Genomic DNA, 27,520 nt, shown 5'->3' with positions numbered 1-27,520 from the left:
TTAGGTTTCTAAAATAATATTTGAATTGAAGTTTGAACACTGGAAAACACTCGTGGATATGGAATGGAAAACATTAATATTACACAACTGATTACCCTAAGGCCAAATATTCTTTGAATTTGCTCTGAGAAACCTTTTGGAATCTTTGACATTTATATTGCACTTATTGGCATTAAAATTGCTTAGAATGACCAACTATTTGAAAACAGCAAGTGATAAAATTATTATAGAAACCGTGGATATTCAAATGGAGAATGAACAAAATCTGGATATTCTTCAGGAAGATATTGAGATGAATGGGAAAATGAGTACAAATGATGTCAATGAAAATTATTTCAGCTGGCATGATTCCCACAACAATGAGGGTGAAGAAAATGATAAAGAAACAGCTATGATTATGGAATCTTTTGATTACTATAAAAGGTATTATTCTGATCCCAAATAGTTGTCCTGATGCTGGGAATATGTGTAGCAATGATTATATGTAATTTGTGTTTGTATAATTGTGGATGTTCCATATCTAAATGCTCATATTGCGACAGATGCAGGACATATTTATTTAAATCCTAAAGTATTGTGTTTCAGCATATTAACTGAGATTGTGATGATGGGTGGATTTTATTTTTGCAGTTTTCACGCCAGTGCATAAGTGTCTGCTGATTTCACAATAATGACAGAAGAAAGGATGTAGAATAGCACAATCTCTCCAGCCTCTTCCTATTCTCATCAAAACTAACATTTTAAAAAATATGTCTGACCTTAAAATGAACAAGGATTAAGAATGGTGCCAATTTAAATTTTAATTGTGATTAGAGATGGGAAGAATTTGCTTTAAAGAGCATGCCAATTTTTATCATAATCCTTTAGCTGTGATTATGTACTGCTTTTTATATTAAAAAAAGAATTGATGTACTGGACAATCAGTACTCACTATTGTTCAATGACAATTCAACTTTCTAAATGAGTACATTATTCTTGCAGCAAGAAAGTAATTAGTCTAATCATAAAAACTTAGAACATTTTTTAATCTTGTTGGAAGACTAAATGAAGACTTAGTGTATTTCACATTTTTGATAATGTCATTACTGAAGAACTATATATTCTAAAATTAAAATACACTTAAGCAGTCTGGAAAACAGTATGCTTATATCACCTTGCATTGTTTTATAAATACTTCAATAAATCTTAAATATTGGGTTTTACTACAAAATTACTTGAATTATTTTCATTTACAATGCCTAGAAGTGACCAGTCTTCTAAATCTAAAACTCGGAAGGAGTTGATAAAAACTTTGCAAGATCTAAAGGGATATCTTCCTCCTCATAAAAAGATCAAAGGCAAATCAAGTATCCTGGCAACTTTGAAATATGCAGTTAGGAGCATTAAGCAAATTAAAGGTAATTATATTAACCATTCATATTCCTATTCAGGAAATTAAAGCAATATCCAGAAACTACAACAGGAAGCAAGCCTATGATAAAAGAGAGACTGTGAACTTACAGTAATGCTTTTTTTTAATTATGATCTTGATATGATTGCTATAACTTTGTTTTTAAAACCTAAACATCAGTTCATATCAATATGCACTATAGAATAAAATAAAATTATATGATAAAAGTTCATATTAACCTATCATAATCCCTCACTGCCTATCTCACACGCATATGTATAATATAGACACATACATACTGACAGACCTGTCATATGAAAGTAGTGACAAGATTTTGAATGTGTGTTTCACAGTACTGTTTGATTAATAGAATAAGATAGGATTTATATAAGATTAATATGGATTCTATTTAAATGAATTTAATTTCAGGATCAATTTATATTAATTAGATTGATATATTCCTTAGCTGTTTTTTCCAACTTAAATATTTTCCTGAACTTAATATATGAAAGTTGCATGAAATGCCTCCAAAATTATGATAGATCACCAACAGATGGCAGTATTGGCTTTTGAGAATCTGTATTCTTCAGTTTCTGTTCTTTCACTTTAGTTTGCGGGAGTTGCTATAAAAAAAGATTGAGCTGCTTATTAATAAAATGGAAGCAACATGGCATGATTAAATTTCAGACTGCTGAAGGTGTCACTTGAGTTGAAATCCATCACCAAATCCAGGTTGTTTTAAAGTGATGACTATTAAGATATGTGTTTCTGGGTGAAAAATATAGAGATATAGAATTAGGAAGAACTGAATTGTATGATCAGTGTAGAGAATCTATGACTAATAAGCAATCAATAAGTTTCTCATGAGGAAGATTGATGAATTGGTTAAGGACAGCCTAAACAAAAGATTGTGTACCCTTATGAAAAGAGTATTTAAAAAGCTGCTTGAATTGTACACATTTTTTTCTGTAGCCAATAAAGAATATTATCAATTGACGATGATTAATGAAAGCTGTGGTCTTGATATATTATCCTGTTCCATGGAAGATGTTAAAAACATTACTGCAGAGTACACCATGAAAAATGCAGTAAGTATTCCCACCACAACAAATGTGCAAATTATCTTCTTCAACTCAAATACGGAATCTTAGCAGTTCTTTTTAATAGTTAAAAGCATCTATAGTATTTAAATTATTTCTATGTCTAGTACCAACATAACCCACATAAAGGAAAGCCATTGGGATTTTGGACAATCCAGGGAGATGCTGATTCCCACTGATAGTGAACCTTATGTTCACTGAGTCAATCTAATGTTTGTTACTTAATCTATTAGTACATTTGCATAAAATTATAATGGGGGACAATCCATGTATGCTGCTCCGGGGGGGGAGAAGAGAGAGGAGGCTGAATAAAATGGTAAGTGAAACGAATAAGCCATTCAAGAGTATTGGTTCCCATGATACCATGATGATTTTATATATAACAAAAATATAAACACATATATATGTTTGCACATGCACACCATTATATAAAAGATAGTTGCCTGAATTTGCATGTAGTTTACAGTTCTCTAGATCTTTTTGCTCTTCTTACTCAGCTTGATTCTGGAATTTTTTGCAAAATTTTGCGTGTTTGCAAAAAAAAAAAAAGCATGCCATAATTTGATTTAACATGATTTATTGGATAAAATGCAATTATCTTGATTTTCCCCAATATAAACATGATATATATCCTAAAAGGGATCTTAATTTAATTCAGATATCTGGACTATTCAAATTTAATTCAGAATCCATATAGACCTGAAGCATACTGTTAATAGCTAGAAGTAAACCATAATAATATATTCATTCATTTATTATTTATTTCTCTTGTTACCCAAATAATATGTTAATTTTGCCATATCTCATTAGTTTAGCATATTTGTAGCTCACAGCATTTGTGTTTATTTTCCTTTTGCCAGCCTAAATGTGTTTCATTGAATATGTATCATGTTTTAGGATATGTTTGCTGTAGCTGTTTCTTTGGCTACTGGGAAAATTTTGTACATCTCTGATCAGGCTGCCTGTATCCTCCATTGTAAGAAAGATTTATTTAAAAATGCCAAATTTGTGGAATTTCTGGCACCTCAGGATGTCAGTGTGTTCTATAGCTCAACTATACCATATAGATTGCCATCTTGGAGTATTTGCAATGGAGTTGGTAAGTCAGTTAAATTCTTCAATTGTGCCTATGTTAATGTTTTACCCATACTTACTTGAGAAGTTTATATTTCTTTAAAGATCAGATAATTATAATTGTGTTTGCTCATGAAAAATCTAGAACCTTAATTGTGTAGTTCTTTTTACTAATGCTAGCTCTTTTGATCTTTTCTGATTTTTTTTCTCATGATGAAACCACTTTTCTGGGCAAACTCTGATCACTGTTTCATTACTGTATTTTTAATGATGTGTCAGCTGGTGACAGCACCTGTCAAAGTGTAGTAGACAAGAAGGTTGGGCGATGGCTATGAAATCACAGGCACATCAGGGCTATAATCTAGATTAGGAGATGAAAAATATCCCAGAAGAAGGTAGTGCCAAATGAGTTCCACAGGAACAAATAATCTATATGCTTTTGTCCATAAATTTATTCTTTAGTCTTTTAATTCTAGGGTCCCCAACCCCTGGGCTGCAGCCTGGTGCCACACAAGTGGATACTGGGCCACACACAGCAGGAACCGGACTGCATAAACTGCGGGCAAGCAGGCAAGCACACGAATCTCCATTTGTGCAAGCAGGGCAAGTGATCCCATTGCTTGCACAAAACCATTCCTCAGACTGTAACCACCACCCCCGCTAATCCACAGAAACAAAAAATTGGGGACTGCTATCTTAGTTCAGTTTCCCAAGTGATATACAGATAGTCCTCAACTTATAACAGTTCATTTAACGGCTGTTCAAAATTACAACAGCACTGAAAAAAGTGATTTATGACTGTTTTTCACATTTACAATCCATCCCCATGGTCATGTCAACAAAATTTGGATGCTTGGCATCTGGTTCATATTTATGACAGTTGCAGTGTCCCGGGGTCATGTCAGAGCCAGTTTGACTTTACAACCATGTTACTCACTTAACAATTATGGTGATTCACTTAATAACTGTGGCAAAAAGATCATAAAATACGGCAAAATTCACTTAAATGATTAACGTAGCAACACAAATTTTGGGCTCCATTATGGTCACAAGTCATTGTGGTCAAATTTAAAAACTGATAATTATAAAACTATTCTATCTGCAAACGTTTCTTCATTGAGGAAAGTTTTCACAATATTGGGGTTGCTATATGGAAACATTTTCTTGATTTCCTTTGGTTAAATGTGAATATATCAGTTGTAAAGTAAAACTGAAAATACTTTGTCTTGTACTATATATTCTTTTGCCATGCATATGCCAGTCTAAAGAATCTTACCTTATCTAACAGTGAAATACTGTATAGAGCAGTGGTCGCCAACCAGTGGGCCGGGGACCACTGGTGGCCCACAAGAAAATTTTGGTGGTCCACAGAGAAATGTCACCCCCAAAGCAAATAATCCAGGCTGCGCAGGAACACAAGGCTGCTCCGCCCACATGACCCATGAGAACAAAAGGCTTGCATCACTTGCATTCCGAACAACATGAGGTAGTGAGGGGAGGGGGGAAATGGCAGAGGGGGGGAACTTGTCCCACTCGCCCCACGCACCTCGCCTGGCCACCTGGCTGCTTCTTTCAGCTTCTGCTTTTGGCTGCACGCAAGGAAAGCAGCAAAACTCTTTCTTTCTCTTCCCCAAACTTTGCCAGAAAGGAGTCTTTGGGACCCTGCAAGGCATCCTGCTCCAAGAGGCTGCGCCGGCACGACAAGTCTCACAAAGACTCATTTCTGGTGGAGTTTGGGGGAGAGGAAGAAAGACTTCTGCTGCTTCTGTTACTTTCCTTGCATAAAGTCAAAAGTCTTTCTCTCTCTCTCTCTTTCTCTCTCCCCCTGAGAATGAAGCTGGAGACGGTATCCTGTGATCTCAAATAATGATCGATCGGTAGGAAAATGGGGTGGGGAATATCCCCAGGGTCTCTGCTGCTTTCTGCAGAGACCATGGGAAAACGTCAGCAAGCCGCTGTCAGTCAAAATTTATATTAGTGGTCCGCGGGATTTAAAATTATGAGTTTGGTGGTCCCTGAGCTCCAAAAGGTTGGTGAGCCCTGGTATAGAGTCCATTTTGACAGATAAAAAATAATTGTGTCATTGGTAGATTTTAAAGTTTATAATAGGAGCCAAACATTTGCAAGTAATCTCTGTGATTGCTGTTAATCTGGAAAGGGGCTCGTACTTATTATAATTTCATTTTCAAATTTATTTGATTCTTTAGTAACTGAATTTATTTTATACTTCTATCTTATATGTTTGTATTTGCACTGCCAAGGCCATCTCCTTTGTGGAATACAGAACCCCTTGGGCCTAATTCATAGGAAGGAGACAGGCCATAGACATGCATACAAGGACTATCCAAATGATTTGGAGACGCACTTCACAAAGCAATTGTAACTTCCAGTCTAATTTGCTGTGTGAAATGGCAGGTGATACTTTGAAGGCTTAATCATTTCAATGATCTATTCACCTTGTCTGTGTGTGCTTTGCTCTCAAAGCACAGCGTGTTTGGATGGGAACATTTGGGTTCCTCCTGAAGAATACCTCCAAAAGCTTTGCTATAAAAACATGTTTTTCATTCTGGTTGGTGCAAGCTTCTCCCAACCCTCATTTAGAATTGTTCTGCCAGCAATTCAGCATTGACATTCTGTTTTACCAGCATAACTAAATAGCTTCCTATTACCAAGGGGACACAGAGTTTTATAGCTTATCAAATGTTTTAAATATTTTTATAGAATCTGCTACCCAGGAGTTCATGGAAGAAAAATCTTTCTTCTGCCGCTTCAGGTAATACAAACTATGATAATCAATAGTCAGTATTTTGTGGGGGACTTGGACTCAGGCACACCCTTGTATTTTCTCATAGAAAAGTTGCTACTTTTCCCTGCAGCAATCCTTGCCTTTGATCTTCATGATTACTATTCAGAAGACATGAATGAAACATTCTAGTAAAAAATATAAAATTTCCTCATTTGAATGGAAAAAGTGATACATTCATTTCTGAAAATCCCCAAAACTATACTATATTTAATAATCTATAACAATATAACAACTGAACTACGTTGTTTTTTTCAAATTTTTAGTGCAGGAAAAGTGAATATAAATGAGAATCATTACCATCCATTTCGTATGACACCATATATTATTAAAATACAAGATATAGAAGATCAGCTTTGTTGTGTGTTGCTTGCAGAAAAGGTACACTCTGGTTATGAAGGTAATAATACTGTATTTTTCTTTTCAAAGCAAAAAAGACCTAGTATTTTATGAAAACTGGTCGTTTTTTGAGGAAGCTACCATTGATAACATAGAGAGGTTCCAATGTGAAAAGCTATTATATTTTGTAAAAAAAGTTACTTAGAGGATAAGTAATGTCTGTTACTAATCAAGTTTACTTGGAAGCAAATTATTAGCATTATTATGGTAATATAATGCCTATTTTGTCCATTCCTCCTGTTACAGTATATGTATACCTATTGGAAAATAGAGTTAATTGATTTTGACTGGATATATAAGTATGCATAGAATTGGTGGCCTTATTTCCATATTTTATTTATTTGTTCTTTTATACCTTATATACAGCTTCTCTGTCCATAAGACATCTAAGGAGCTTACAGTTTTATGTGTTTATGGTTAAATTATAATAAAAACAGGTATATCCTCTATTAAATTAACTCACTCTGAAAAGTTCTGGCTAAAGACAAAAGGTCATTATTTTCCTAAAAGTGAATAGAAAGGAGCTGAGATTATTCCTGAGATAAGTATGTGTCCTAGCTGGGGAACAACATAAGAAACATGTTTCCTCTGTGGTAGACAATTTATTTGGTAATGGTCTTTATGAATATAATTTCTGATTAAAATAGTTTTGACAGTTTTAAGAATGATTATTTCTGTATTTTTGCATGTGTATGTTATGATCATTTGGTTGGTTGGTTGCTTTATTGTACACCTCCATGGTCAATAAATTTGTCCTATCAAGAGTAACACAACCTTATCCAAAACAGGGCTTTTAGATAGAACGGAGGAGGCCTTTTTTCATCGTTATCGCAATGACATTTTTATATATCTTGTTCCCATATAATTGCCATGCTGAAAGCTCCTAGCATGTGTGTTTTGTAGTAATCTTGACTAACAAAAGTATGAAAATATGCTTGCTGACTCCTCCCAAAATCCCATTCCCCCCCCCCCCATACCATCATGAAACCAGCACAGTCAAGATTGACAAACAAACCTATTCCCTCATTAGCCTTATCTCAGAAGCTTTTTTGATCCTAGAGAAGACACTCATTCATCTCCTCACCCAACTGGAGACCTGTTGTTCTGCTATATTCTGCTTTCCTCCACCCTTGGCTCTTTTGTTTCCTATCTACCTTCTTTGCTGGTTTAAAGAGGGGAATATTCCTTGTAGTTCATGTACTACCAGTTGGGAAACAAAGATTTTGTTTATCCTTTCCTGTAATATTCTAAGAATTATTCAGTAAAAATAGGCTTGGCTAATCTCAATAAAATAGATTCAAGATGTAAGTGTTTGAATTATATTTATTGTAATAGGATTTTAATGTCATAACTTCAAATAACTAGCTTGTCTTAAATACAAAAAGTTCACAGAATTAAAACAAACTGGTCACACTATTTGATGGGTCATCTGCTTTTAGTACCAGTTGCTGTGAAGAAGTTGAACACTCCAAAAATTATATGTTTCTTTCGTGTACTCTGTTTACAAACATTTTTTATTTCTATTAAATGTTCTTCTTTTTTTCTTTTAGCACCTAGAATTCCTCCTAATAAAAGAATCTTTACAACCATCCATACACCAAGTTGCTTATTCCAAGAAGTAGATGAAAGGTGAATTAAAACTACCATGCTTAATGTTTTAAAAATGTTTTGCTGCCTTGTTTATAAAAATAATAATGTACACGTTATAATAATGCATGGATTTATGTTGTTGGTTTTTGTCAAATTATGAAGAAAAAAGTTCTGCATAAAATAAAAAAAATTGAAATATAATTCCTCCCTTTCAGAATGATTTTGTTCCTCTTTTCTCTCCGTTACTAATAGCAGAAATTCATCATTAAATTCTGAATGAAAACCTTGCATTATAAAAATTAAAGCAGCATTCCCCAATCTTTGTGTGGCTTAAGCCCGACAAGGGGGAGAGGGGAACGGAGCTACGTGAGCAGTGAGCTTGTGTGCAGCTTAATTTGCACAAGTTGAGCGTGCGTGTGTGTAGTGCACTGGCCTGCCACTCACACAAGTCGAGCTGCACGTTTGCGCACCAGTCCACAGTTTGTGTGGCCCAGTTGCAAATAGCCCATGGCCCAGTAGTGGGTCACAGTCCGGGGGTTGGGGATTAAAGGACAGCATAGTTATTTCATACTGCTACCTGAGTTTTATAACGTTATATATCATATAGATAACTTTTATAAAGAGAGAAATATAATTATTTTTCCCATTGTTTTGTAAATTTAAATGTGACATAAATTCCAGATATGCTGTACCTATTTTCATTTTATTTCAGTTGAAATTAAATTGATATACTATATATGTAAAATGTGTTCTGCTCTATTTTTATTCAAATTCTTTTTTAAGAGCTGTTCCTCTGTTGGGATACTTACCTCAGGACTTAATTGGAACTTCTGTTTTACTACATCTTCATCCAAGTGACAGAGCATTAATGCTAACAATTCACAAAAAAAGTACGTTTTTCTATTTTTGCTTTTCATGAAGGGTGGGAAGTAAAAAATGAAAAAAGCAAATGCAATAAAGCATAAGGGATGTTCATGGAGTTTTAAAAAATATTTAACAGATTGATCTCCTGATTAAATTTTGATTACTTACTCTCTCCACTCCACTCTCTTCTTCTGTCTTGTTTATTTGTAGATTCAAGTATCTGAGCAAAGGTACCATTTTTTCTATTTTAATCACATTATTGGTGACAGAGAATAGATTAAGCAATAATTAGATCCACTGATATAAAAATATAAAAATTTGACCATGACACCCAAAGAACATGATACCTAAAAAATTCAAAATTGAGATGTGTATGTGTATACTTATGACTGAAATATTATTCCATTAAGATTTGAGGTTGTTTAGTCTCAAAGGAAATGTCTTCTGTACCTGTACAGAAACATTCAGAGAGGAGTATCTGTGAATCAACTATGCTAGACCTTCAGAGAATCTGACAGCTTTAACACTATGAAGAACAATGCTTTGTAAAGCATCTTTGTAAATACAGCCATATTTTCAAGTATTGAAGTATATATGCAAAATAGCATATATGTATATTAATATCTAATTGTGAATTCCTCAATAGCCTCAGTCTAATTTCTTTCAGAGAAATTTCAAATATTTGACTATTTAAAACATTATAAATGTTGTTAGCATATTGTAGAAGAATTTAATACAGCCTTCTGATTGCTCCAAGTCTATATTCAGTCTAAAATTTAGAATCTTGAATTTAAACATACTGTGTAAATATTATCATTGCCCATTTTCAACATTGCAGAGACAAAAGTTAATTTTAGGGTCAGCAGTTCTTTTCATCTTCCATTGAGCTAAAATCAAATTAGATAATTCATGCTGAGTCTCAAGTTCAAAGAGCTTTTTTCATAAACTGTTAGTAGCAAGCAAATAATTTCTCCTTTAATATTTACAGGTTAAGTAGTTTTATAGTGTGCTACTGATTTTCAAAAGATCACTTTCCTCTATTTCTTTATCATTAAAGCTTGCATGATTTTTTTTTACAGTACTTCAGTATGGCGGACAACCATTTGATTATTCACCAATCAGATTTTGTACTAGAAATGGTGAATATGTAACTCTGGATACAAGCTGGTCCAGTTTCATCAATCCTTGGAGTCGAAAGATTACATTCATAATTGGAAGACACAAAGTTAGAACGTAAGAAATTAGTGTCAATAAAGCAAGAATTCATGAGATGAATTGTTTGCAAGAGGTCTCCTTACATTAGAATGTACCAAAATTTTAATTATACAATTAAAGAAATCCTCTGTGTAAAAGGATAATTCCCTCCTCTTTCTTCGTTCTGTAGAACAGATGTAGACTTCACAGTGCCAGATTGGATATGATTGGCTCTTTACATATATAGTTTGCCTAAATTTCACATATATAGCTTACCTAAATGTTAAAAGATAATAACAATAAATAACAAAGAAAAACCCTAGTATTTACTTTTATCAAGGGATTATTTATTTTCATGTTGTGATATGGTACCAATCAAAGATTAGGTCTCTTGGAGAACTTTTCTGTCAGTGTAAAGGCTGGTACCAGGAAAGGTTAGTCCAAATTGGTAAGACAGTAAAAAAGTTCTCCTTATCCCCTTTCCTTAAAACAAGGTCCAGATTAGTCTATTTTAGAAAAGCTGTTGTGAGTTGTATGATTGGCATCTTACACAAGTTTGCCCACATTTTCATCATGGATGCCATTGCAGACTATATCCAATATAGGTTATTCAGGTACTGCTTATACAGTATAGTATTCCTTCAAATCTACACTAAAGAGGCTTTAATGATTTCCTTATGGGAATTGAATTATGTAATTGAACAAGCCCATTTGTTATACAATGCAGTCTAATCATTTCACACAAACCGTAGGTCACTTTTGAAATCATGGTTTGGATGTCATCTTGTACAAGGTTTCTCAGCTTTCTTTTTTCAGTGATATATATGATATATGGGTAGTATATGGATAAATTTAGAATTTTAGATATTCTAGCTTATGTTCATTTAGTAATCATGAATATCTTTTGGAAAGTCAAAATGTCAAATTAAGGTGTAGTGGTACTGATTTGCATGTGTACTTTAGAAATGACTTCTTTGATAAATGGGGAGCTAACAACTACATTTAAATTTGCACGTGTTCAATACTAAATGTTTATAAGAAACTTACAATTGTCCCAAATCTTTCAAGTCTTGTCAAGAGTTGCTTCAGATTACATAAATAAAGTCATGTTTGGAGAATCTAAGCCTGAATATTTGATCAGTTTAAATGTTTATAGATGTAAGAGAAAAAATAGACGATATGTAACTGAAATAAATAAACTTGTTATTATATATTATTAATGATTTTTAGGAGCCCTTTGAATGAAGATGTATTTGTACCTCAGCACACAGAAGAAAAAATGCGACATCCTAATATTGAAGAAATTACAGAGCAAATACATAAGCTATTACTACAAGTATGATATTTATTTATTATACATTTATACACAGATACACATACAAACATGTGAGAAGCAGATAATCTTGGGATACGATGGCAGTTTGATCAGAATTGCCATTGCTAAGCAATGCACTTGTAACAGACATGATATTCTTCCGACTAAAATCGGAATTCCAATTTTTTTCTTTTCCGAACAGTGATTCCTACTTTTTTTCGTTTTTGCCACAAAACGGCCTGGACTGCAGGAGCTACACGCTTCCCCTTTTCCTTTCTTGCAGCTTGAACCACCTGGAGGAAAGGTGCTGAGACGCCTCAGGCGCCGCCTGCGAGGGAGCCTCTACGCGCTGGCTGTGACAGGGCTCGAGCGAGCTTCTCTCCCGCTCTTTGTGGCGGCTCCGAAGGCTTTGCGCCCCTCCCTTCCCATGCGGTCCTCCTGACCTGCTTGTGACTCACTAGAGCGCGAGTGGGGTTGCGTGCTTGTGTGTGTGTGGTGCGTGCCAGGTGCGGGGACGCTGGCAAAGGACGACGCGTCTTTCCGTTCGTCGGGGCCAACTACAATAGGTGGAGAAGCCACTCTTCCCCCTTCGTCGCCGAAAGCAACAGAGGCACCAAGCCTCGCTTCCCGTTCCCGCCAATATTGTCCCACTTTCCCTCTTCTCTTCCCACGCATGCAGCCGGCTTCAGGTGATTTCCTCCACCCCCTGGCCCTGAAGGAAGTATCTTTGGAGGCAGCGCGGGAATGAAAATGCTCGGCTGAGTGGAAGAAGAAAAGCTTATACTTTCCCAGGAGTTACAGATCGCAGAGACAAAGGCTCGGGAGGAAAAGAGCTTCGTTCAGCTATTGTTAGCCAACCCTCCATTGTCCTGAGGGAGGCAGCCGGCGACGAACTACACGGATTACTAAGCAACTGAAAGAAATGCTGCTTCGCTCAACTGACAGATTTCTTAAGGCAGAGGGAAGGCGGTTTCTCTTTAGGAAGTTGGATTTCACTGCTCTTTGTGTAGCTGTGTGGGATACCTGTAGCGAAGATTTGGCCAACAAGACTTAACGTTGATATTACTTCCTCTTCTGTGACTTTAAAGGTCAAATAATAGTTGCAGCCCCCAACCCACCATCATAAAAGATAAGGCATATTGCACTGCCTGAGCTTCCCACTTTAACATGTGTGGCACCTTAAAAAACCAGCAAAATGTTATGGCACCTTTCAGAAGAATGTTTCATTAAAATGATGGTTGCAACTACTCCACATTTCTGCAACATGGTCCCCTCCAGCTGTTTAGGATTTAAAAGCAAAGAGGGCTAATCTGGAACTGAAGAGGAAGACAACTGTAGCCAAAAGACAGGCCAGACTCAAAGTTATGCTATCAGTTCAACTAGCTAGAAAGAAGCATAGAGAAGCAATGCTGATCAAAGGAAAGGGAACAAAGAGAAAGTCCAATTAGAGGTGAAGCATTGTGGCTGTTTTTCTGTCTGTTAAGCAGGGTTTGTTTGTTGTTTTTGTTTGTTTGTTTTATTTTTTAAATGTGAAATCCTTTGCCCCAAGAGCATTCTCATGGTGCTTTTTATTATTATTTTTTGTCAAACAATAAAACTATCATGCAGACTCACCTTGAAAAATCACTTTTGATTACTTCAAGGGGGCATTGCCAATTTAATTCCCACCGGGGCGCTGCGCGGACCGCGGCGGGTGCTTAGGCAACCCCTGCACCCCTGGCTACTTTTCAGATTATTTTTTCAGAGGGGAATATCATGCCTGTTGTAAGGCATGAAGTCACATGACCCTGTCATGATGTGATAATGGTCCTTATTGCTATCATAACTCCCAAGACTCATGGGCTTATGGAAGAAGCAGCAGGGAAGGTAGAGCCTGTGGACAAATAGGGTGGTGCTGCAAGTGGCATGAAACATGGAGTGTAGGAAGGTAGAGGTGATCCCCAGGATCTCACATTCTGTAGTGGGGCTCCTCAAGAAAAAGTGAAGGGAGTGATTTATTGACATGATTTATTGACCTTCTCTGCTCATTTCCACATTGACTTTGCTTGTGGGAAGCCAGGAAGGAAGGTTGCAAATGGTGATTACATGAGACAGCTCACTGCAACTTCATGATTACAAGCCAAGCATCTGACAACCCAGATTGAATTCATGACTTCAGGGATGCTGTGATAGACAAATCTTCGAGAACTGGTCATAAGTCCATTTTTAGGACCACTGTAACTTTGAACAGTTATTGAACAAATGGATGAAAGCTGAGGACTACCTATATACACACAGACACAAAAACAAATATATGAACGGTGTAACTAGTACCTTCAAAATATTGAAAATTTTGCAAATAGAATTCTGCTTTTGGTGTTTTTAAATACCTGAACAAACTTGTAAGTGGATCATAAGCTTCCTAACAGACAGGAAGCAGCAGGTGAAGCTAGGCGGAATCACATCTGATAACTGTACAATCAGCACAGGGCCCCCCCCAAGGCTGTGTGCTATCTCCACTTCTCCCTATATACCAATGACTGCATCTCAAACAATCCATCTGTTAAAATACTGAAGTTTGCTGATGACACAACAGTGATTGGTCTCATTCGAGATAACAATGAATCTGCATACAGACAGGAGGTTATACAACTTGCCTCGTGGTGTAACCAGAACAATCTGGAACTGAGCACACTCAAAACTGTAGAAATGGTGGTAGACTTTAGAAGAAACCCTCCCATACTACTACCTCTTACAATACTAGACAACACAGTATCAACAGTAGAGACCTTCAAATTTCTAGGTTCTATATCACATGACCTAAAATGGACATCTAACATCAAAAACATCATCAAAAAAGCACAACAAAGAATGTTCTTTCTGCGCCAACTCAGAAAGCTCAAACTTCCCAAGGAGCTGCTGATACAGTTCTATAGAGGAATTATTGAGTCTATCATCTGCACCTCTATAACTGTCTGGTTTGGTTCTGCAACCCAACAGGACAGACACAGACTTCAGAGGATAAATAGGACTGCAGAAAAAACAATTACTGCCCACCTGCCTTCTATCGAGGACCTGTATACTGCACGAGTCAAAAAGAGGGCTGTGAAAATATTTACAGACCCCTCACATCCCGGACATAAACTGTTTCAACTCCTTCCCTCAAAATGACGCTATAGAGCACTGCACACCAGAACAACTAGACACAAGAACAGTTTTTTCCCGAAAGCCATCACTCTGCTAAACAAATAATTCCCTCAACACTGTTCAACTATTTACAAAGTGTACACTATTATTACTGTTAATCTTCTCATCACTCCTTATTACCCATCCCCTCCGACTTGTGATTGTAGGACTGTAACTTTGTTGCTTGTATCCTTACGATTTATATTAACTGTTTCCTAGTATGATTTGATTGTTGATTGTACCCTATGACTATCATTAAGTGTTGTACATTATGATTCTTGATTCTTAATGAATGTACCTTTTCTTTATGTATACTGAGAGTATTTACACCAAGACAAATTCCTTGTGTGTCCAATCACACTTGGCCAATAAAGTATTCTATTCTATTCTACTTCTATTCTATTCTATTCTATTCTATTCTATTCTATTCTATTCTATTCTATTCTATTCTATTCTATTCTATTCTATTTTATTCTATTCCTTATTGTGTGCTCAACCCACCTCACAGGTTTATTATTGTGAGAAAATGGGAGGGGGAAAGTATGTTGGCTATGTTCTCTGTCTTGAGTTATTTATGAAAATAATAAAGGAGGGATGCAAATAAATAAGGTTTCTGACTAGAAATGTCCTTCATTATTACAATATATATCTATATTTTTAGCCTATATATAATAGTGGCTCTAGTGGCTATGGAAGTTTGGGCAGCAATGGATCACATGAGCACCTAATGAGCGTGGCTTCATCCAGTGACAGCAATGGGAACAATGAAGATACTCAGAAGATACAGAAAACGGTAAGTTTGGCATTATATTCTATTAATATTTTCACTCTAATGAGAAAAAAAGTAATGGTGGTTTTTCTTATAAATGTGAGCCAATTAAACAATTTGTAATTAATTACTCCAAATAAAATGCATCAAGTATGGTTTAAAGACTGTTTGTTTCCTCTTGATTCTAGAATTCTTCTCAAAATATTTGTAAAAATGCAAGTGTGGACAGAACTCATGCCTTCTTTGATTCTAGATTAAAGCTTGAAAATCAAAAGAAATCTTACAGAGGTAATTTAAAGTTAATTTAAAGAAATTACTATCAGTTATTTTAGCTATATCTTAAATTATTTTTACTTTTGGTCAAATGCACTCAGTCCAACCCCCACTAACGGTAATCATTTAGTATGGTATTTCCTATATCTTAGATAGCAATAGCATTTAGGCTTACGTACTACCCCATAACACTTGACAGCGCTCTCTGGGAAGTTTACAATGTGGAAGCATTATTAGCATATTGTCCCCAACAATCTGGGTCCTTATTTTAACAATTTGGTAGAATGGAAGGGTGAGTCAACTTTGAGCCCTGTCAACATCAAACTCCAGGCTGTGGGCATCGGGTGCCTGTAATACTGTTACTTTAATCCCTGCGCCACCGGATCTTGAGTTGCCTATGTTCTTAGGCTTGATTTTATCAGTTTCCTGACTCTAGAGTTTGATTATGGAAGAAAAACCAAATAAACCTCTGTATTATTTTTATTTTGGCGTTACTCAGAGAAACCCACTGACTACCATGATCATACCAATAGTACCACTCAACTGTTTGAAAATGATGGCACTGGGACTGCTTGTCAAAGGAGTCTAGTTGCAAAAGAATCAACTTGGGGAGAACAAATGATATATTCATATCAACAGATCAACTGTTTAGATAATGTTTTCAGGTAAACAATAATGTATTTAACTGCATTACTGATGTGTATATGTGTGCACTTTTTAAACTGACTGTTTTTAAGTTTTAAAGTTGTTTTTTCTTGTAGATACTTGGAAAGTTGCTGTGCAGTTGACACTATGCAGAAAATGATTCCATATACTGATGTAGCACTGAATACAGATATATATAGAGAGAAAATGAATGCTGATACAACAAAAGCATTCACAGGTATTGGAGACATTGTTTATGGATTTCAGAGAGAGGTCTTATGCACATTTATCTTCAACTAATCTTACCCAAGTGTGTTTAGGATGCAGCTTCCATTTGGGCAACATTCAGTCTTATAACATGCTGAGCCATACAATGCAAGTAAAGCAGTCCCTTTAAGAAACAGTCCAACTTTTTTTCTTTAGCCATGATAATATTTAGACTATGAGTTAACCAGCAAGAACCAGCAACAATGAAGCAGAGAAACTTGTGATATATTCATGTTGCTGGTAATTGTCTGTTCTGTATTAGGTTTCTCAAAGACCAGAGAGTGTGGTAGAAAAAAAGAATACAATTTTCAACAAATAAAATTTGAACATTTTGATTTAATGCCAGTTTTAGAAATATATTTACCATTTATACCAGTATTGTGTAGTTGTTTGTTAATTAAGCATTTAGTACAGTATGTTTATAAACAAATTGGTTTACAGTTCATGGGCATTTAAATAATCTAAATATTGAAATTAAGAGGAAACTAATTCATGTTCTTGTGCTCATTCAGAAACATTTCTTAAAAAGGTAGGGAATATTTTCTTTCATTATAAAGTACTTGGAAATTAAATTGAAAAACAATACTAGTATTTTATTTCTCTGTACAAGTCAGCAGGAATGACAATTCAATGATTTAGTCTTGATGACAATAATGGAAACTTTTATCAATGAAAACATATTTACAAGCTCATGAAATGAAAATATGAACACACCTAGTTTTAAAATTTTCTGGGAAGCTGGAAAACTACACTGTATAAAATCTTTCTGAATCTGTATCATATTTTTGACTTCTCAAAAATTTGCTGCTTCTCAGTCTAGTAGACAGTTTCACCTGTCATGTTTTATTTGTTTGAAAAAATTGCATTTATTCTTTTTATTCTTTTCTCTTTGTGTACATGGTGTTTTTATGTTGTTACTGAAAAGAAAGGGGACAGTCAAAAACTCACATAGGTCCTGCAGTGTTGGAAACATCTGACACATCCAATGCTTCAGTTCTTAAGGATGCTCATTTAACTTCTTTGACTTTTCCTGGACAACCTGAAAGTGTAATATCTTTTGTCAGTCAATGCAGCTACAGCAGCACCATAGTTCATGTTGGCGATAAAAAAACACAGCCCGAATTAGGTATAGTACCACTTTTGTTATCAGGCAGAATATGACTATGTTCTCTAGAATAAATGTAGGAAGTTTATTTAGATATTTAATTGTAATAATTATGTGCTTTTTTTCCTATATAAACTTGGGCAGACTATTCTAGACATTTACATTTAACATGTTTACAAGCTTTTAATAACATTTAAAAATTCCTATATGTCTGTCTTCAATTTATTTTTAGAAATAATAGAAGACAATCTATCTGGGATAAAATCCACAGACAATCAAACTATTTTTCTACAATCTAACAGTTCAGAAGAGAACAAGGAAAAAGTTATATTTAAGAAATTGGGCCTTACAAAGGATAGCCTTGCAATACATACTCAAAAAGAAGAGTGGAGTTTTCTGAATAAGTGTAAAGAAATAAAAAGATTCCATATTTTTAAGTGTGCTTGCAATTGCTACTTTCAGAAAAAACCCAAAGGATACCCAGGGGAACATGGTATGTTTTTTTAAATAATTACTGTTAATTTGTTTAAGACTTGTGTGTATAGTTCAGTACAAATGTAAATATGTGGTGTATTATATGCTCTTCCAAAGATCAGCACTGTATCTCAGATCTATGAGCCAGCATGCGAGTTAGGGAACTGAAGTCCACGCATCAAAGTTGCTAAGTTTGAAAAACACTGTTAGCCAAAAGAATGAGAGATTAACTTAGCATTTTCAAAGATATGTAACTTTCCACTTCCTCCAAATCTAAGAGTGTGATTTGTCACTTTGTATGCAAAATGAGTATGATTTCTTCCTACATTTATTTTATTTATGCAGATTGCAGATTTAGAATAGCTTCTGAAAATGGAAGAATTAAAAAAGTGTCATAACAAGGTATTTAAATAGAACCAAATTTGTTAAAGCTTAAAATATTTCAGGACCTGGCAACAATAAAAACTACTGAATTTTTCACCTCTGCAGCTAGTAGAGAATTTTCAAGTGTCTTCTAAAACAAGGGTCCCCAACTCTTGGGCCAGAAACTGGGCCACACAAATTAGCAAAGCCTCATCTGCACATGTGCAGGATCAGGCAGCGCATGAAATGATGCCTCCCTGGTCCACAGAAAAAGCTCTCTCGATAGAACTGGTCCTGGCACTGAAAAGGTTGGGGGTTGCGGTTCTAGAAAGAGACAATTAAGTGTGGTCTAAAAATTAGGAGATAGTGAGTTCTAATCCTGCTTTAGGCATAAAAATACTGGATGGTGAATTACTCTCTCTCAGCCCAATTCACTACATAAGGTTCTTGTTGTGGGGAAAACAGGAGTATTGGCTCCTTTGAGTTGTATATGAAAAGAAGGGCCGGATAGAAATAATTTTAAAGAAGAATAGAGTCAAAACAGATGTCCAGATACAATTAAATAACTTCTCTTTCTAGATATGTGTGGATTACACCATGGTTGTGGAATAGATTTATCTTGGAAGAAAATTGGGAGGATCAAGAAATCTAAACAAAAACGACGCAAGCAACATGATTCTTCGGACAGTAAAACATCTGGTTCCCAACCCTTGCATAAATTTCTTCGGCTTATCCCAAATGGTGCAGATTGTTCTCCATCAAAAAATTCACAAGCAAGTCATCCAACTGTGCCAGTTTCAACAATTATGCCCCCAGTCTTTCCATCTACAGGAATCACGCCATCGGTTCCTGAAGTTTCGCTATCTTATTTTAATGAAACACAGGATTTCAAAAAAAATTGTCCTCTGCCATTAACTGAGCTTGTTCCTCCCTTAATGACTCCAGTAGTAGCACTTGTTCTCCCTAACTCTATATGTCCTCAGACACACAATAGTATTCCTCAGACATCTTGTCTTGGGCCATCTGGTATTTCTGTTCAGCCTTCTTTCTCTTCACAAACTTTGCTTACAACACCTCCTTCATTTGCTCCCTCAAACAAGATCCCTCCTGAGGTACATTTTTCCACACAACCATTTTGTTATAATTCTCTAGCATATAGTGAAAAGAATCCTGTTGTAGAATGCCAAAATAAGCTGTCCCATTCCTGTACACCAGAGTCCTTGGGTCTACAAGATCAGTCCTCAACGTTGTTCCAGTCACGATGCAGTTCTCCTTTACAGTTGAATCTTCTGCAATTGGAAGAAATGCCAAAAATGTTAACAAATGGAAGTGTTGCTATAGAGGAAAAATATGGGACTTTAACTGATGGAGAGATTACAAATAAACAATTAAGCAGCAATGATAAAAGAAAAGCATCTTGTTCTGTAAGCATTACTTACTTATATTTACCTATTTATTATGCATGTGAAAAATTCTTTAAAAATTGTCATTACATTTATTTAATAGAGATATTCCTTGACTTAAAACCACAATTGAGCCCAAAATTTATGTTGCTAAGCAACACAATTAAGTGAATTTTGCTTCATTTTATGGTATTTCTTGCCACTGCAGTTGTTAAGTTTGTAACATGGTTGTTAAGTGAATCTGGTTTCCCCATTTACTTTGTTTGTCAGAAGGTTACAAAAGGTGATTGCATGACCCCAAGATCCTTCATAAATACATACCAGTTGCCAAGCATCCAAATTTTTATCATGTGACTGTGGGGATGCTGCAACAGTCATAAGTTTGGAAAATGGATATGTCACTTTTTTCAGGGGTATTGTAAATTCGAAAGATCACTAAACAAATGGTTGTAAGGCAAGGACTACCTGTAGTCCATAGTATCTATAGTTTCAACTATAAAATATTTTCTTTAAGAACTAATTGTTTTAAAGGTATATAATCAAACCACAAATTGCAGTGTAAAAGCTCCTGTATTGCATTATTTTTTGTTAAAATTGGGAATCTTCATATTAGAAAATATGAACAGTTTTCAGTATGTTTACACAATAAAACTCACTATTCTTATTTGTCTGTTGAACCTATATTGCTGACAATTACATATTTTAGTGGACTTTATAGATCATGTAGCCCAAGTCTCTGTTTATTGTAGAAAATTTAGAACAATAGCACAGATTGTCCCAAAGGTACTTTTCAAAAGGCAACTGGACTTTCTTGGTTTTTTTTCCTAGAAAACATTCTAGAAACTTCTTCATTCTGAGAATCTCCATAGATAATAGCACAGGTTGTTGCATGGTCTCTCTTAAACTTCCAGAAAAAGGCAGCCCATGACTCCTGTACAGAATGTACATTATTATGATTTAGATTAAATTCCTAACTAAACTATGCTTTTGTCCATAGTTGTAATAGTTGTCTTTTTTTTAATAGCACAATATCTCTCTTCCACTAATACAATTGCTTTGTGAACCTTATATAATGAGCTTAATCCCAATCCATTTACTGAAAATTAAAATTTCTTCCTTAAATATTTAAAGGGATACTGTTTTATTTTTGTTTGTTAAGGTTAACACACCACTGGAACTTCAGACTAGTGATGCCTTTTCTTTATCTATTGACCTACTCGATTTACTTCAAGAAGACACAAATTCAGTCACTGGATCTGTTTCATCAGCAAGTTTTGCTTTAGCAGCTACTGAGTCTTTAGATTCTGGATCAAGTGGATGTGATATATCAATCTGTGGAGCAGGTAATGTGGCATGTGCTGGTATTCTGGAGGCAGTTAAATGTGGGGAGGGAGGATCAGGCTTTATGAATGAAAGAGTTGTCTTTTCCCTTCTCTAGGATGTAGTGAGACAAATCATGTCAGCAAGTATATTGGAAGTATTAACTCCTCAGAAAATAATCCTAAAACAAAATGTTCACAAATGGAAGATGTACAGCACACTAAAAGTGTTCTCCAGGACCCTCTCTGGCTCTTGATGGCAAATGCAGATGATACTGTTATGATGACTTACCAGATTCCATCACGGTAATTTAGTTTTAACTTTGATTAAAGTTGCATAATACCTAAACTAATAACATTTCTGATTTCAATCATGTAAAAATGTATGTTAACTTCAGTGGCATCTACAGGCTCTTGCCAGAATGACCCCCTTGTCTCTACTTGGCCCCCATAGCCACCACTGGTTTAATTCACTTAAACCAAGTTTTGCTTTTGTGGGCAGAAGAACAATGCCATCTTTCACTGATTTATAGAATTATTGAGTTGGAAGAAGCCATTTAGACCACTAAGTCGAAATTAAGAATTTTTGATAGATAATTTTTTAGCTTCTCTTGGAATACATTCAGTGAAGGGGAGACCACTATTCCTTCAGGATTAATTCCAGTATCAAATTGTTTGCCTGTTAAGAATTATTTAGTAACATTCAGTCAGAATTTGCATTCCTGCAAGTTAAAATCATCATACTGTGTCCTGCACTCTAGGATGATGGAGAACATGACTTGACCTTTGTAATATCTGTTTAAGAACTTTTAAATATTTCTTTCTTCAATTAGCTTTTCCTTAATGCTAAAAATATAATACCCAGTTCCTCCAAATGGCTCTTTAGAATAATCTTCTTTGAGATTGTTCCTAAAATTATAGAAGGTACATGAGATATCATGAGAACCCAACTAATAAATAATATAGTAGAAGTCTCATTTACCAGGACTGGAAAGTCTGCACTTATTTGTATGACTAACTTCACATAAAAATAGTTTTTAATACTATATAGAATTAATACTATATAGAATACTATATTGAATTAGAATTATAATAGCAACCTTAAATTGATGCAATTAAAATTACATTTTCCTTTTTTTTTTTTTTGGCATCCACACCATGATGTGACACATTCAGCTTATGATCAGCAATAATTGTAATATTTTTAATCACACATACGGTACTACCAAGCCAGGTATCTCTCTTGTTTGAACCTTTTTCCCCCAGGCAAATAACTTTGCATTTCTCTGTATCATATTTCATTCTGTTAGCTATTCTTTGAAATTCTACACTATTATCCTATCCAATCTTATGTTATCTGAATATTTAAAAATATCCACTTCTCTATTCATCAGTATTTTGAATAGGTGCTCATAGTAAGAGAAATCAAAGTGCCTCTGGTTCATTTGTACCAAAGCCATGAATTTTATATAAGCAATATCTCTTGTTCCGACTTTCTCTTGCACTAGTAATGTTGAGGGCTCAAGCAACAGAGATATGACCTTTGACATTTTCTTTATTTCCTTTGAAAAAAAGGACATGCAAATCTACCTAATAATCTAAAAATAAGCTATAAGTGTTTGATCCACAGCCATAATGGCAGCATCCATGGAGACCTAATTGGATGGCTCTGGGAGTTTTATCAGTAATTATAAAGAAAAAACTTTTACCCTACTTCTTTGCAATTTGGTGCGTTTCTACCATTAGAATTACATGTGGAATTTACAGTTAGGCACAAGAGAGCTTTATATATTCATCTTCTGCTCTGTTGCATAAGCCAACAAACAACATTCTTAACTGCATCTTTTCTTTGTGCCATCTAAACAGAAGCAATTATTTCAGCCTATCGCTATCTTAAAAAAGAAAATTGATTTGGCAGTAATTGGGACTCTTTCAGCATATCCATATACAGCATGTTGGAAAGTTTGATATGAAATCTTACCATGCAACATGAATCATTCAGAGATCAAGAAAATAGAGAATTTCTTAACAATTGATTATATCCTGTGAACAGTTCCTATTTTGCCATCAGTACATCAGCAGAATATATAAATTGCCTTCTCTCCCAAATAGTGAACATTCACATGAATGTTGATAACAGATAATATAAGACTCAATTTTGGCTGTATACATCAAATAGTAGAATGTTTAGTGCAAAATTAAATTGTTTCTGTAACATTTTGCCTGTGATTATTTGTAATGTTTATACATTTTGGCTATTTCAAGGCTAAAATGAAACTGTTTATACTGTATTTGCTTATGTTAGAAAATTGGAAACTGTTTTGAAAGATGACAAATTGAAACTGAAACAAATGCAGATGTTCCAGCCAATATTTACGGAGGACCAAAAAAGGGAGTTACTTGAAGTTCATCCATGGATTCATAAAGGTGAACTCCCTCAGGCTCTTGCAAATTCGGTATGTTTTAGAGAATTTTTTTAAATTTTAAGTATAAAAATTATTTTATTTATGGCTGTTATAATAATAAAGATATTTAGGTCAAACTAGCATTGAAACATTTGAGTATACCACATTTATTTCTCTGTAAATCTGTAAGACCACCCATTTCACCAATGAAATTCTCGGCATGGAACATACCATAAAAAAACATCAGTAATAGTAAAAAATAAAAAAGCCAGGTGGTGGCCCTCTCATTAAAAACACAGAACACTTATATTGTTGGCATACATCCATGCTAGTTCCCAAATTATCATCATGGTCCCAATGCCTGAGGGAAGAGCCAGTTCTTCACAGCCTTCCAAAAGTCTTATAAGGTTGGGGTTATCTATAACTCTGGGGAATGCTGTTCCATGGGGCAGGTGCCATAAGATGAAAGCCCACTTCCTGGGACTCAGTAGGTGACTCCTCCTTACTGAGGAAACCTGCCATTTGCCCTCTTTGTCTGATCATGTCGACAGCCATAGACCCTTGGGGGAAGGTAATGCTACATGTAATCTGACCAAATGCCATGCGGATGACCACCTCCTTGAACTGTATGTTGAACTGTTGGGAAGCAACGTAGCTCCCATCACAATGGTGTTATGTGGGCATACGATGGTACACCTAAAACTGATTCTGCTGCCACGTTCTTTACTAGCTGAAGTTTCAAATGCCCTTCAAGGGTACCTATGTATAGATTATGTTACAATAGTCCAACCAGAAGGAGACTAACAGTAGAATTTAATCTCAATGTATTCAATTCAGGTTACCCCAACCAATTGTTTTAATGCACACTCTCTTATGGGCACAACCAAATATTTCTAAGAAAAAATATTAAAGTGGAAGATTCCAGTTGATTAAGATTAAAGTTGATTAAAAGTTATTATTCCCTTTTTCTTTTGAAGCTTTGTGTTAATTGTGAAGAAAATAGCTGACCTTACATACAAAATGAAGGAAAAATTGATGAAATGAAGCTTAATCAATGAGGTGGTGAGAATAGTTCACTCATCCTGAACCAATTCAACAGTCACAATGTATAATGAAAATAATTTCAAAATCATCTGCTTCCAATTAAGGCAAATGCATCACTTGATCTTAAAGGTTAAGTTTGTTTCTTGTGAAATGAATCTCATAACAAACAAATGGATTTTTTGTTCTAAAAAAAGGTCATTTGTTAACAATCTCTTTATGGGGGCATGTCTTTCTATTACTATGAGCAATTTCTGAAAATGATTGTTTGCATTTAATCTTTTCAGTTTTAAATGTTTACATTTAAAGTTATAGTGTATTAAAATTATAGAAAATGCTACTAAAACCTCACTGGTTTCTATAAAAAAATATAAAAAATACCATGCCATCCTAACATTTCTTTCCTGTCTTTTTTTTCTATAATATCAACTATATATTTTCCACTTTAGAAATATTTTAAATGATTTTGAAATTAATAGTTAGTAGATCAAATATTTTACAAGTATTTCAGTTATAAAATAAATCCACTGTTAACCATTAAATACATTTTGATTTACTGCTATATTTTAAATGCAATAACAGTAGCTTATTCTTCTGTAATGTCCACATCTGAAGGAGAAAATTTTTTCATGTCAGAAAATAATACATGTTTGTAATAATGTGATTTTAATTGTTGCATTTTGTATTTGGTAAATATTATAATTTGTTCCATTGTCCTGGTCTGAGAATTCATTTGTCACTTTTGTTTTAGAAATGTATTTCTCTATATAACTGTAAAAATATGGTAATGCCTCAGAATGAATTTTTATGTCCTTTCTTTTAAGTCACGGGTCACTTTTAAAGTCATATTCTATACTGAAATAATTGCCCAGCAAGGAGAATCCAATCTTAACATTGACAATAATTTCTTAAGTGTGATAACAGAATATTTTTTGTAAATTTTATTTGAGTTTTCACAAAGAGAAAAAAAAATACAAATAAAACATCTTTTTTGAAAGTAGCGTAATCCCGGGTTACATTTCTTCGTACAGACACAAATTCAGGTTCATGCTCATTTTTATATTCTATTCCATATCTTATTACTATTTTACATTTTTTGCATAGCTTCTCCCCTCTTTTAATTTTCTCAATTTTATTTTAATTATCTCATCTCAATTCAAATCATTGTATTTATATTTTTTGTCTGTCCTGTTTCAATTATCTATTATCTTTTCTTATTAAACAAAATTTCTCCTGTAGTTACTGATGGGAGTATGACGCCTTTATATCTTTCCCTAAAATTGTAACATTCAATATAATACATAACTTCCATTCGGATTCTGCTTGGTACATTCTTAAAATACACACTGTATTCTTAAGTCTCTTAGTTGTCAGTATAGGGAAGGAGAGAGAAGAAAAAAAAGCCAAACCTTTCCCTTTTCACTTTCCTTCGCTGCTTCCGACTCTTCTTTTGGAGCGATGTTATTTTTTGTAAGTTTAAATTCCAGGGTACCTTAGTTGTTGCTTTTGCAATTTAACCCAGTCAGCCAAAACTTTCACTTCTTATCTTCCTCCTGCACATTTTTTTCCGGTCGAGTTCTCCTTTGTGGTGGCCATTTCTGACCACCGCTGCAACCGCCTTCGGGAAAAGGAGTAATGGCCAGCTGAGGAGGAGAGATGCAGCTCTCCTCAACCCTGCTGGTGGTCTCCCCCCTCTTCACCACCTCTACAGGGTGGCTTAGCCCCGAAACCAGCCAGCTCGGGGCGCTCCAGCGGCGAGCCCAGACAGAAACGGCACACGATCGTGGATTTCTGTCTGTCACCGAAGCCCTTCAAACCGGAAGTCCTCAAGTAATTTTAATCAACTGGATTACATCCAGTATACTCTCTCTCCTGATTCTTTAGTCATAGAATGAACAGCAGTACTATTTTTTTTGTAGTGTGAAGAATGTTAAATTACTGCTTCTGTCACTATGTTTAGTCCGTCTAATTTTGAATTTTCTATTTCAAAAGTTTAATCCAAAGATTCTGCAATAGCATGTTGTCCCAATATTATTCCTGAATAACATAGATGATTATTTCCAGAGTCAATTAACTATTCATTCAAAGAAATCTGACTATTCACTTTTTAGCTTCTCTTCACCCAGGCTTCCAAGATCTTTCCCACATACCTTTACACTTTTCTTAGAACATTTTTATTAGTTTATAATGTAGCATACAAAGAAAATACAAAAGTAAATAGTAGGGAAAATAGGGAAGGGAAAAGTGAGGGAAGGAAAAAAAAACATTGACTTCTGACTCCTTTTGGTTCAGTAGAATAAGGCATTAATATCAAACCTCCACTTTTTACTTTTATATAATAGTATAAGCTAGCCACTTATATAAGAACAAATTTATCTAATCAGTAAAATCTAAAATCAGAGTTTCATTTTTTTCCACCTCAAGCACAAAGTCCAGAAGTGGGACTTTGTCCAGAAGTCCAGACGTTTCTAGTAAAAATAAAGTATTTGTATTTTTTTTCTTTGATCAAAACAGTAAATTTAGCCAAGTCTAACTCCAGCAGCCATTCATCCATTGTGGGGA

The 27,520-nt window shown here is 34.9% G+C and overlaps 1 protein-coding gene across 1 annotated transcript; it reads left to right on the top strand.

Moving 5' to 3' along the window:
- On the top strand, positions 1 to 25,752 carry PER2 (period circadian regulator 2). Its single transcript, XM_026663890.2, has 21 exons — positions 1 to 423; positions 1,243 to 1,397; positions 2,363 to 2,478; positions 3,388 to 3,589; positions 6,286 to 6,337; positions 6,634 to 6,767; positions 8,317 to 8,395; positions 9,140 to 9,246; positions 10,300 to 10,453; positions 11,645 to 11,750; positions 15,556 to 15,687; positions 15,852 to 15,951; positions 16,436 to 16,601; positions 16,698 to 16,819; positions 17,774 to 17,974; positions 18,186 to 18,446; positions 19,370 to 20,214; positions 21,353 to 21,536; positions 21,632 to 21,818; positions 23,818 to 23,968; positions 24,895 to 25,752. Exons 1-21 carry the CDS (start codon positions 188 to 190, stop codon positions 24,922 to 24,924), a joined length of 3,720 nt encoding a protein of 1,239 aa, XP_026519675.2. The 5' UTR covers positions 1 to 187; the 3' UTR covers positions 24,925 to 25,752.
- The last annotated feature ends 1,768 nt before the right edge of the window (positions 25,753 to 27,520 follow it).

The sequence above is a fragment of the Notechis scutatus genome, chromosome 4, assembly GCF_049901735.1.
Source record: "Notechis scutatus isolate UNSWTSFEM ecotype Mainland chromosome 4, rNotScu1.2, whole genome shotgun sequence".
Taxonomy (NCBI): Eukaryota; Metazoa; Chordata; class Lepidosauria; order Squamata; family Elapidae; genus Notechis; species Notechis scutatus.
Note: the sequence above shows the minus strand (reverse complement) of the source record. Positions and strands in the feature narration are given on the sequence as shown.